This window comes from Mesoplodon mirus, assembly GCF_964341445.2.
Source record: "Mesoplodon mirus genome assembly, chromosome: 2".
In the NCBI taxonomy this organism is placed as follows: domain Eukaryota; kingdom Metazoa; phylum Chordata; class Mammalia; order Artiodactyla; family Ziphiidae; genus Mesoplodon; species Mesoplodon mirus.
In genome coordinates this window covers 190,809,733-190,822,932 of record NC_138977.1, presented here as the reverse complement: position 1 = coordinate 190,822,932, position 13,200 = coordinate 190,809,733, and the positions used below count along the sequence as shown (strand labels likewise).

Below are 13,200 nucleotides of genomic sequence, written 5' to 3'. Positions count from 1 at the left end.
CTAGAATTTGTGAAGAAACAAAAGAAAAAAATTACAGAATTGCTGATGCTATAGATGCTGCCAGTGTTATATGAAAGAACACTGAACCTTGAAGACAGTATATTATAAGCCTCAAGTAAGCAAGACTCTGAGATTGTAGCAATTTAAAAGTGCATTAAGAGCGTTGATTGTGAGGTGTAACTTGAAAAGGTGTTTGGGTATCAAAAAATATCATTTCCTAGAAATATTTCAAGGTGGAGGTAGAAAACACAATTATCATGGGTCTTAATCAGGCAAATACGTGGTTCAAAGAGTGATGTAAATGTTTTTATTTTTTCCTGCAGAAGGAAAACACATATTTAAACTAAGCCTCTGATTGATTTGATTTATTCCACACAGAACATGCAGAATTATAGAGAGCCAAAGTATCAATTTTCAGAAAAATCACCATATCATATTTTTCATGTCTCCTTTTGCTACTGTGTTATAGAGAAATTCATTACCTGTTTTCACTTCTAAGCTGCATTTACTACATTAATATTGGTTATATATATACACACACACACACACAACCCATATATCACATATACATCTATACACACCTGTGTATGTGCACACACACATATTCCAGGCTAATTTTGGTCATAATATTTTAGTTTCAAAGGTTTTAACTAAGTTGATTATTTTAAGTGGTTAGACCCAAATTTGAACCTCCTGTCTAAGGGCAACAGATATCACAAATCTTTGCAGGAAGAACGCAGAAAATCAGTGCTATTTAGAACTCAGACAAACACTTGACTTGCAGAATTCCTGATTGAGACTTGAGATTTAGGACAGCTGCCCCTCAAGGGTAATTATACTGAAGTTTCTGAGGCTTATGATACATGCATTTCTGAATGACACCCTAGTGAGGGGTGCAAACTCTGAAGCCCATCTTCACATTGCATCAAAGGATATTTAGTTCAGCTTGTGGATTGCATCTCTTGGTGGAGAAAGGGGAGAGAGGGACAATTTTTCTGTTTATTGATGGTGGTGTGTTGTAAATACTAAATAAATATTTGTTGAATTCATTCATTTAGTCCTACCTTTGTCCATTCAATGCAGCTAACAAATATGTAGGAAGGGCCTACTTGTTCTGAGTGTTGGTGGACAAAATAGAGTTCCTTGCTTTCTTGGAGTTTACAGTCTAATGGATAAGGTAGCTACTTAACAAATATCCTTGCAAATAATATATAATTAGAAATGATGAAAGTGCTATTATAAGGGAAAATATTATAGAGATGATTCAGAAGGGTTATCAGAAGAAGTGATATTTGAGAAAAGAATAGAAGAATGAGTTAGTTGAGTTACTGACTCAAAAGATGGAATGTGGTGATTGGGAAGCAGTGGGATTGGGATTTTTGGGTAGTGAAAGGGGTTAGGAGAAGGATTTTCCAGGCAGGGAGAGAATGACCAGTGGAAAAGTTCTAAAATGTTAAAATGAAATTGCTTGGTGCCTGGAGATTTATAATAACTAAAAGGTTAGTTTAACACTTATATAATTCATTATTAATCAATTGCTCTCCTGATTGAAGTCCCATTGTAATTTTCCCTTGAATATTTTCCAACCTGAGCAAGAATCCTATGACCCAGCCTAATTTTAAAGAGAGGAAATGTGACTGTGGGTCAAATGGCAATGTTAGTCATTCCTGTAAGCACCAAATTTGTCATATGCTCATGGTTTTCTGTCATGTCATTGGCTGTGGTGACAGGCTGGGTAAATTGTGGTTTTAAAGGGGAGATACTGGTGGTTGGCAGTACTGTTGGTGGTTCCAGAACTGTATATTCTTGTCCCTGATACTGCTGTGTATGTAAATACTGATAAGGAATTCCACAAATGGGGAAGGTGCTTGTAGTTTTTAATAAATTGTCTAATTTATCTTTAAACATTAAACACCATATACATTCAGGTTCATCACTTAAAGTATTAGAACAGAGAAAGTCTAGTTGTTTAAATCAACTGTATATATTTACTATATATTTATTTTAGAGATTAACAATACACATGGGAAAATTAAAAATTCTGAAAAAAATAATAGACAGAAATCTGTTTTGTTGAATTTTTTCAGTGTCTCCCAAACATTTTTGGCCATGGAACACTTTTTAGTTATACTAATAACCATTTGAAGGAACTAGTATTCTTTTAGTTCATATTTTGAGGAAATACTGGGTTGTAATGTATGTTCTAATGGGTGCGGGCTCTCAATTAGAGTTACTGGGTTGCTAGCAAAGCTGTCCATTGACCACTGAGTTGAGCTTTTGTACCAGCTGTTACCATGTGCTTTTTCTTGGTTATTTGTGTTTTCTTCATCAATTATTCCAATTTCTCACAATTGGCTATTCCCTCATTCCAGAATATGAAAATTATGTAATGTGTTAATAATTTGCTTGTAGATAGATTAGTGATTAAAAGATCATATACTTAGAATATTAAAGTACAAAATTATTTTATTTGAAAATATTAGTGTAATACAAATTTTAAGTGCTATGTATTTCAATGCATTTTAAAATACATCTTTACTGTCTTTGTTTTTTTTCCTTTGCAGAAGTTTTGTAGGGTACTCCAGTAGAACATACTAAATGAATAAAATCACATTTTGGCATATTCTAAAGTTAAATGGTCAAAATGTCATTGATCATTAAAAATGTCAAATGGTCTCAGACCAATTATATGATTTGAGGGACTCAAACAAGTGTCACTGTTTGAATTCTGAGAGTTCACAGTTTAGGTGTTACCTTTTAATTTCTATAAATTGCAGACAAATTTTCTCTTTCTTGGTAATGATGTCTTTCGTATTTTAAGGACTTTTAAAACCCTGTAATGTGAGGACACCTGAGTTGTGTATCTGGAAATAGAAAAAGAGAGATGGTTTACTCTATTTCCCCATATAGATCTTTGTCAAATAAGGTAGATGCAAAAAATGCATCCACCTCATGTACCTACCTTTACTTTGACATAAACGAGGGTTGATTTGGAGAGTGTGGTGGTGTGGTTTATATTTCATACCTGTGAGGCACGTGTCAAAACACACACACACACACACATTCTCTCTCTCTCTCTCTCTCTCTCTCTCTCTCTCTCTCTCTCTCCTTCATGTAATGTAGATCCCCAAATTAGCAACAAAAGTTCCATATGGTTTGAGTATATCGAGAAGCATACTAGAACTAATTAGACATTTCAAAGACATTTTATTATATTTTGTTCTCTGCAGCAAATTAAAGTGTTCTGAATTGACTTTAACAACTATTAATTTTTAAGAGATAAGAGGATTTTCATGTGAATTGAGTCAGACTTCTAGGTACAGTATAAATAAAATGGCCAGTGAATGCATATTATAACTTTCAGAACACTATGCTGAGAATTAGGAGACTTAGGTTTTAAACTCTGCCTTGGGTGAGTCATTTAACTTCCTTGGCCTTTAACTTTCCTGAAATTTGAAATGAGGAGGTTGAATTACATAATCTCTCTGGTACATTCCAGCTCAAAATTCTGTAATATCCATGATTAGTAAAGAATAAGACCTTTGCTTTGTTTGTTTATTTTAGGAGGTGGGGAAGGGTGGGATGTCAAACCATGGCAGATGTTGTCATCAGTCCTTCAGTTCTTTGTATTTTGGGAGTGCCTGTGAGAGGGGCATAAAGTAACTGAAATAATGGGCCATGTGTGGAAATGCTGCTACTGTAGGTGAGTTTCAGTTCTGTGACAGCTGAGAGTTACTTGCTGGGTACTGAGACAGGGTCTGACCAGTGGACACTGCAAAGTGGAAACGAGCAGTTTTCACCAAGTTCTCTATATGCCTAACAGCAGCAGTTGCTTTTAACCTTCCACAAATAAATTTTTGAAGGTTACCCTGTCATTTTTTCCACTTAAAATTGGCATTTAACATAGATGCTTTTCTAAGGAAGATAGATAGATAGAATTTTGACTGTACTGTATTCTATGAAAAACTTAGATGAATTTTTCATAATAACTCCTTAAATTAACTCTGATTCTTGAGTAAAGACATTCTTACATACTGCAATGACTCAAACAGACACTAATTCTTCTGCTTCATACCAACAAAAATGTAGAAATCCCTATTTTTTATTTATTTGTATGGGGCATTAAAACCATATGATACTTTACATATTGCTGTTTGGGGCAACTTATTTATTGTATAGGTGTTTGCATGTTTGTTAAGTTTAAATTTGAGCAACTAATATTTAAAGTATTCTTACCTACCAGTCTGTGCTTTGAAAAATGAATTTTTAAAAATCCAGTCTGAACAAGGGAGAAATTATTCTTTTCTAGAAATATACATTGGGCAAAATGACTGATCATTTTACATTTGGTTACAAATACATAACAAATAGTGTATGCATCCTTGTTCCAAGGGTGACGCTTTCATAAATATCAGGTACCATATTTTGGCCCTAGAATGATATCTATTTGTTTTACCAGCCTACTACTTCATTTGCCTATCATTAGAGATGGATTTCTGGATTTCCATCTCATGATTATATAAACATCAAATATCAAGCGTTTCTTTAATTTGAAGCTAGTTAAGTTCATGAGAGTGAAGATTTCTATATATGTCCCTACTGTATCTTTTTGACTGCAGCTTCCCCTATCCTCCAAAGCTCTGACATTCTCACAGTCGAAACAAATGTCTTGCTACCTTTCTCTTGCCCAGTTCATTCAAGTTATTTACTGATAAAACCCCGATTCACTCAAACTTCTATTTTATTGTTTTTCTTACATCTTCAATACTTTCCCACCTTGCTAATTTTAATAAGTTCGCTAGCAAAGTACGGTTTTTCACTTTTACTTTAAATTTTGATTACAAAACAAGTGGGAAGAAAATGACCAAGTTATATCAGCTGCTAAATGCTATTTAAAATAAAAGTGACAATAAAAAAATCATTGACTCAGAGCTATTCTCCTCTAAGTCACATGCTGTCAAATGTTTTCAAATGCAAAATTACTTTTGCAAATATTTTTGAATATTTTGTGGGAAATATTGATGCATTGAGTTAGGAAATGATGTACATTTAATATGCTAGAAAAGTCACTGAAATGGAACTAAGAAACTAATTTATTAATCAGATACGGGAGATATTAGTATGTAATATCTCATGCATATATTCACTGGACTTAAAATGCAGTAAAATATTTTGTGAAGAAAGCATTTTAAATGCCATGTTACGCATTAAAAATGTTTCCATTGGGCTTCCCTGGTGGCGCAGTGGTTGGGAGTCTGCCTGCTGATGCGGGGGACGCGGGTTCGTGCCCCGGTCCGGGAGGATCCCACATGCCGCAGAGCGGCTGGGCCCGTGAGCCATGGCCGCTGGGGCTGTGCTTCCGGAGCCTATGCTCCGCAGCGGGAGAGGCCACAGTAGTGAGAGGCCTGCATACTGCAAAAAAAAAAAAAAAAAAAAAAAAAAAAAGTTTCTATTTATGAAAGAACCATGGAAAACTTAATACTTTTCTTCTTAAAAAACTTTTATTTCTTTTGGTCTTTGGAAATGGTCAGCTGAGTAAAGAGTACAAAGAAATTGTCTTCTTGGTAGATAGTGCATGGATTTCCATGCACATTAGTTTAGGCTAGGGTCCAATAATAACTTACCATCGTCTTAAGCAGTGGAATATAAGAATTCATTTCAAGTAATATTAACTATGACACTAATTCGGTATTAAACTCTAAGCACATTAGCAAGTATGGTACAATGCACTATTACTTTCCAAGTCTCTGCAGTAAGTTTTTCATCATTAATGTTTTATGGTTTTCTTTTTCCTTTTCCATCCAGAACTTATCATTTCGGTAGTATGACTTCTAAACAACTCAACCATTAGAATTTTTACTTATATTCATTTAAATATGCATTCCTGGTGGCCAAATCTAGCCACCAACACAGTGGTAAGAATAATCTAATTTTATAGGACTTAATCAAATAGCAGGAGCTTGAATTGTTGTGCTTAATCTATAGGAAGCCAATCTGTCTAAATTCTAGTTTTTTATAAGAAAGATAAACCAAAAAGAGAGCCTTGAATCCTTGTCTAATTTACCAAAGTATAATTAAAATTCTGTTGTCTGACTCATCTCCCCTTACAGTCCAAAGACAATTCATGTGGTGTATTATGCATTGAAATGGGATGATTGCTTTCCTAAAACATATTCACACAAACAAATGCACAAGTGGGTTTATAATGTGCTTAAAATAATAGGTATTATTATTACAGATCTTCCTTGGTTTTACTTTTCTGTCAGTAACTTTGAACACAAACTGTGAAAATATAAAATAGAGAGGTTCTGTTCTGCAATCCTGAATTATATAGGGCGACCAACCATCCTGGTTTGCCCAGGACCAAGGGGGTACTTAGGACTTCAGTTTAAAAACTAGGACAGTCCCAAGCAATTTTAATATGAAAACCAGGACAGTCCCAGGCAAATGGGTGCAAGTTGGTGACCCTAAACCAAGATGAAATGGGGCTGAAGTGGAGACAGTTTTGGGAAAAGGAACTTTTAAAAAATCTTTCCCTGCTCTTTTAGGATTTTCCAAATGTCTCCTCTTTCCACATACCCAACCCCAAAGTCAGGCTAGTTAATGTTAAGTAATGTTTTATATCTCGGGATCCAGAACATGGCATTAGCAACCCTTGGAAGTCCTGCAGAAGGCAGTGAGGGGCAGGGGGTATGGGATTGAGCTCTGCATCAAATGGTCTTTATTTGAATCCAGGCTTTGATATTCATTGGGTGGGAGATCCTCTGCCTCCCTTTTGTCAAATATAAATGGAAATAATAATAATGTCCAACTTGTAGGGTTACATGAACAGTGCCTGTCTTGCATTAAGAACTTCAGGAAGTTAGTTATTTTTCTTGTGGTCTTGATTATGAAGAACAGTTTTGAGCAAGCCAGTATGTTTACTAGTAATAGTAACCTTCATATCTAGATTCTTAGGGTTACTTGTTACTTCTAGCAATTTTCTGCAAGGGGAGGCTTCCATGACCCAAAACATAGCTCATCTATGTTTTGTTTGTTTTTGGTTTTGGTTTTTGCTGTTCAAGACATGTACATGAAATGGCAGAAGAAAATTTCAAACTTTGGACTCCTGCAGGAAATGTAGCACCAGTGGAATGGGCAGCTGGATGATGAAATTATCAGAGTTCTTTTACAGCTAATTATGTTTTTAATGTAGGATAATAAATTCTAAAGACTTTATTTTTTTTAATGGCCAGTATTATGATAATGCTGAATTACTGAATGTCTCATTAAGTGATTCTGAGATTCCATTAAGGAAGGTGTGATAATATTTATTCTCAATCATGAGGGTTGCATGCAAAATTGAAGAGCATCAATATGCCACAGGTGGGTCTGGCTACTGGTGGAACTTTGCTTCCATTAGAGCTACAACAAAGAGAGACTGCTGAAAGTAGGTTGTGAGTTGACTATGGAATTCTAGTGTATAAATTAAGTTCCTTCAAAATTGCATTGTTGGGCTTCCTGGGTGGCGCAGTGGTTGAGAGTCCGCCTGCCGATGCAGGGGACACGGGTTCGTGCCCCGGTCCGGGAAGATCCCACATGCCGCGGAGCGGCTGGGCCCATGAGCCATGGCCGCTGAGCCTGCGCGTCCGGAGCCTGTGCTCCGCAACGGGAGAGGCCACAACAGTGAGAGGACCGCATACCGCAAAAAAAAAAATAAAAAATAAAAAAAAAATTGCATTGTTCTGTGCTCCAGCATCTAACATCAAGACTTCATCCCAGAAAGGCAGTGGGAGAGCTCAATATATGCAGTTCCACTCCATTTCAAATTTGTGGTAGCCTAATAGCAGGAAGTAGACTTGTGCCTGATCTGTGATATTATAACTTAGCCAATTAAGTTTACTATAAGACATATAGTAAAATCTGTCTGTTGAAATGAAACTACAAAACCTTGATTATTTATGTAAAATTTATTTCCAGCATTTACCAATACAATGCAAAAGATATTTAAGAAAATATTGGAATCACTCAAAAGGTTGAGATAGAAAACCAGGGTCCCTCAGGATTTAAACAAGCAGTCAAGAACATCATTGAAAAACTTACTTAAAATATTTATTTTGACTTTAAAAATGGAAGAGAAAAGCCTAGCATTCTGGACTTTGCATACATAATTATAAAGTATTTAAGGGCAATTTTACTTTTTCATTATATAGGCTAATACAACCAAATATGTTCTTACACCTTGAATACCTTTTAAAGTGTAAGTCAATTGTAATAGTCATATCTTCTCAGCTGTTTAGTTTCTTTGCATTTATTACAACAGATTCCTGACTCTCACTATGGGATTCATCAAGGAATATATTTTGTATCACAAGAATTCCATTTAAAATGAAAATGTAACATGGATATATCCTATAGTGGCATGTAGATATGATAGCTTAAATAATGAAAAATATTTACATAACAGTGGAAGAAACTTCACTTTTGTTAAAAAAAACTGACTTTTTTTTTGGTTGAACTGCTATTTTTTATTTTGGGGGGAAAATGCTTTAGTTTCTTTTATCCTTTTTACATGTAGACAAGCTTTCTACAAATGAAGAAGAAGCTTCTCTACTTTGTGCTGCTCAAAGACATTAAGTAAACCCCATTTAAGCCTCAAATGAACCTTAAAACATAACTCTGCCTAGCAGTTGTCTAATGATGTCCCCTATACATTGCTCCTGATATATTTTTAGACATAAACTCTTGGGCTCCTGGACCCTATAATAGATCTATAGGGAAAAAAAAAGTCTCATTTAGTTTTAGACATTTTGCCACGGAATTAAAGAATTCCCATAGGTTAAATAAGATAAGAATTTGGCCTTTTTCCTGGGAGAAGGAAAATGTCACGGAAGCTCTTTTAGAATGGAGTCAGATATACAAAGCCAGAGCACTTCTGCTTGGTTTAGTTTTAATTAAAACAACAATAATTCAGAACTCTACTTGCTGCTATCAGTATCTGTAAGTTATTCATGTTTATTTTGGGGAATTATCAACTTTATATATTACATTCTGAAAGAAATGCACTTCTGAAAATATCCATGTTGGAAAGCAGAAAAATTAAGTGTTTTATATCATTTGTACTGAGAGAATTAAATCATCATCTGGGTGGAAGAATGTTTAGGACTATATATCCTTTTTCATTTATACTTCTAATTACAAACAAGTACACTTTAAATCAAAAAGCTTATAAATGTGACATTGGCTAGCTGGTTCTGTTCTTTTCTTTCCTCCCCTCCCCCTCCCCATTCTTTTCTTCTTCTTCTTACTTAGATAGAACAGGCTGTGTATTCAATAGCAAAAGTGAGCACTTCTTTGGGGGGGACGGATATATATGTCCTTGGCTAAATTTAGATTCCAGTGAATAGTTCTGGATTGCAATTCAGAATTTTGATCTATTTTCTACTTACTTTATTTTATTTGGTGTTAAGGAATGGCCAAATAGAGCATCGAGGATTATAACACTGAGTTCTCAAGAACAGTAATTAGAGGACTGCAGTAAAGATGCTAAAATTTTAAATGATTTGGTGAAGATTTAGGTAAATATGTGGAATTTAAGTAAGTATTATGGAGGATTCTAAACACGATGGGAGAATTACCCTTGGACAGAAAGGATGCTACCTAAATTGTCATCATTTTAGGAACTATTGAGCAGGCAGGGATGGGGTCGGAGGTGGGAGTAGGTGGAGGGGGGCGGCACTTTATCACAGCCCGTCTAGGGTCCTCCTTTTCTTTAAGATTTTCCCTCTTCTTCGAAGTTTGTGTCTTGCCATTCAAGTGGAAGGATACAGCCCTAACGGCTTGGTTGTCAAGGAAGTAATTTCAAAGATATGGTTCCATTTCAGGATGAACTTTTTGGAACTCTGCAACGATTTTGACCCGCCATGCGCTCCCCGCCCCGAATTCAGCACAGGAAAGGAGCAAGACCCTTCCATAAACTATTCCGCAGACACTGGCTTAAGTGGGAGGGGCAGTGGGGAAGCTGAGCAGCCCTCTGGGGCCCAATCCCGTTTCGACCCTTGCCCCAAAAAGAGTTCATTAATCCGTGTTTGAAAGGAGCGGAAAGGGGAGTCATTCGCAGGAGCTGGCAATGCTGACGGGGGAGAAAAAAAACCAGAAGCTCCCCTCCCGCATCCCAAAAGGCGCCTGGATGTGAATGCAAGTCCCTCCCCTGCACGGATACGCTCTCCTTTCCTGAGAGGCAAGTTTGTTTTCAAGCGTTAGCCACCTGTGTGAGGCGCTCCCCGTGAGAAAGGCTGCGTGGAAGACGCGCGAGCTCAGCCACAGGCTGGGGAGCCTTTCCTGGTGAGACTGGCGGTCCAGACACCTGCAGAACTCAGCGCGCTGAGGATGCAGAGCCCGCTCTGCCCTCCCTCGTCGCCAGGACTGTAGCCCCACGTCCTCCAGCCTGGTATGCTCTGGAGCCGGCTAACGCTTCCCGAGTTTGCGCGGGGTCCTCTCGGTCCTCTCCCGCCCGCCTCCCCGCCCCCAAAGTAGTGCTCCCGCCTCGCTCCGCCCGCGCAGCCTTCGGCGCGCTCAGAGGTTTATCTGGCTCCCCACACGCTCCGCCGGCTTCCTCCGGCGCCCGGCGTGAGTGACCCGGGCACGCCCGCCCGCCCGCCGCGGCCTCGGAGCTCCCATCCGAGTCCCTTCTCCCGCTCCCCTGCCATCGCGCTCCCGGCTCTTCTCCCTGGCGCCGCGGCGCCTACCGCGGTTCAGGTTGAATCCGGTTCGACCTGCCTTTTGGCTCATCCCCGCTCTCAGCCTCACAGCCCGGGGAAGTGGAATCTGCCCTGAAACTCTCGGTGGCTGGAGCCGGGAGACTGGGCATGCTCAGAAGCCAGGGCTGGCTTTGGTCTCAAGTAGGAAGCTTTCGCACTCGGGAGGCAGCAGCGACTTTGGGGAAAGTTGATCGGAGAGGGGAGGACGCCCCAAGACGCGGAGCAGCGGCAGGAAGGAGCCCCCGGCAGCCCGGAGGAGCATGGGCACCCTGCGGGATTTACAGTACGCGCTCCAGGAAAAGATCGAGGAGCTGAGGCAGCGGGATGCTCTCATCGACGAGCTGGAGCTGGAGTTGGATCAGAAGGACGAACTGATCCAGAAGCTGCAGAACGAGCTGGACAAGTACCGCTCGGTGATCCGGCCGGCCACCCAGCAGGCGCAGAAGCAGAGCGCGAGCACCTTGCAAGGCGAGCCGCGCACCAAGCGGCAGGCGATCTCCGCTGAGCCCACCGCCTTCGACATCCAGGATCTCAGCCATGTGACTCTGCCCTTCTACCCCAAGAGTCCACAGTAAGCAGGGGTTTCGCTCCGGGTCCGTGTGGCACCCTGTCGGTGGGGAGCTGCGGGTCTCTGTATTGTCTGTCGGCCCCCGCCCCTCCCGCTTAACGTGTCTGTCCTCATCCTCAGAAATGTTTCATTTTAACGGGCACTTCTTGCGGGGCTGTGCACGTTTCTCAGAGTCAGACTCACTGCACCTACGTTGCCTTCGTGTCTTTGTCAGATGTCAAGCTATTCTTTCTTTCTTTTTTTTTAAACAAACACATACATTCATATAGGCCACCTACTGTACGTAGAGTTTGAATGCGCCCCCGGTGTGTGTCCAGCTTTGTATGTGTGAGTGTGAGAAGAGGAATAGAAAGCCCCGTCTCCCAAATGCCCTGGCAAACCTGCCCAACCGGAAAATCCTAACTGCAGGCTCATCAGACTTGAAATGAAATGAATCTGCTATCACCCTTACTTTCTATGCTTTTGTGGCGCTCCCGGATTTCTCTACGTGCCGGCGTTTCTCGCTGGTACCGTTCAAAGCTGATGTTCTGGCATCATCAAAGTGTCCAAAATAAGCAAATACACATATCAGAGGGAAGATTTTTTGATTTTCAGAATTCGACGACATTTACAATCCACAAATGGAAGCCTAGTCTGTTGATTTTTTTTAAAAAAATATTTTTTAAATAACATCTGAGGGAGAATATTGCTTATTTTCCTTAAGGAATTTATATAATGTTGCTAATGGGGTGCCTCTGTCTCCCAAGAGGGTTGCATGTTTCTAGGGTCAGATACAGAGAAGTACACTTCTCTTTATTGACAACGTGGGCACATTGTTTGCCTTACTCCTGGATTCTGAAGCAACTACTCTGGTATTGTTCTAGTATTTTAGACAACTGTGTAGTTCTGATGTCAGTGAGCTTCACAACTTGGGTGGGAAAATTGAATGAAGCCTGTTATACACCACTCAACTCAGAGTTCTTATGGAGAGTAAAGTGGCAGGAGCATGAAGTTAATATAGAATGAGCACCCAGATGAATGGTATTTTAAGTTAATAGATAACGACATTATTGATAAAACGAAGGGTTTTGTTACTCTATTCCTAACAGCATCACGTTGGCTGGATGACACGTGTTACATAATAATATGAGGTCCCTGGGAACCCTTCACTTTATAAACACAAAGATTTAATATAAGGAGAAAGAATATTTGATTGTCTCCATTTGTATTTATTGGATGTGTGGGAGGTGGTGGCTTGTGAGTATGTACTAAGGATACTTTTGAAAACTTAGACGTGTAACTATCCTTGTTGGTTGCAGTAGAGCATCTGCTGTTCCTCATGCAGGTTTAGTTTAAGTAGAAGTTTGTATTCTGTGAGTGTGGGGAAGAGACAATAAGGATAAACATTTCTGAGATTCTAACCTCACAGAGTTGCCCTAATAGTTCAGTTCAGTGGATTTAGATCTGCTTTTGAAACCTGAATGATCTGAATCCACTTCAGCTTTCCCCGGTAAGTTAATTTGCAGTCCTGACATGCTTGCCTGTTTTACCTAATGAGGTACATGGCCATCTCTCCAGGGCCAAGTTTTGCATAATGAAAAAAATAAGTCAAAGACAGCTCTCTGCATCTTTCGGCATTCCATAGGATCTCATTTTAGTATCTAAAGGAATTTGGAGTAACTCAGAGAAAACTCTGCTTTTATAAAAAGATGATTTTAATAGGTTTTATTTGAATCATGATCAAGCCAGCTGATAACTCCGGTGAAACATTCTATCAGACAAGATATAAAGGAATCTAGGCAGTAGGGACTGATCTGTATAATGTGGTAAGTTTTAGAAATCTCTTAGTGCTTGACATGTAGAGCAACTAGATTTTTTTAAAAATCCATGATGGAAGATGAAATTAGTGTGGCA

The 13,200-nt window shown here is 39.1% G+C and overlaps 1 protein-coding gene across 2 annotated transcripts in view; it reads left to right on the top strand.

Moving 5' to 3' along the window:
• Positions 1-13,200, top strand: part of PRKG1 (protein kinase cGMP-dependent 1) — a 1,245,509-nt gene that overhangs the window by 65,159 nt on the left and 1,167,150 nt on the right. The window contains exon 1 of one of the 2 annotated variants that reach the window (XM_082633213.1): positions 10,427-11,310. The exons of the other annotated variant lie outside the window; for it this stretch is intronic. Within the exon in view, the coding sequence (XP_082489339.1) occupies positions 11,000-11,310 (311 nt within the window). The 5' untranslated portion in view covers positions 10,427-10,999. Of the gene's footprint in view, positions 1-10,426; positions 11,311-13,200 lie in introns of those variants that run through there. 2 annotated transcript variants of the gene reach the window in all.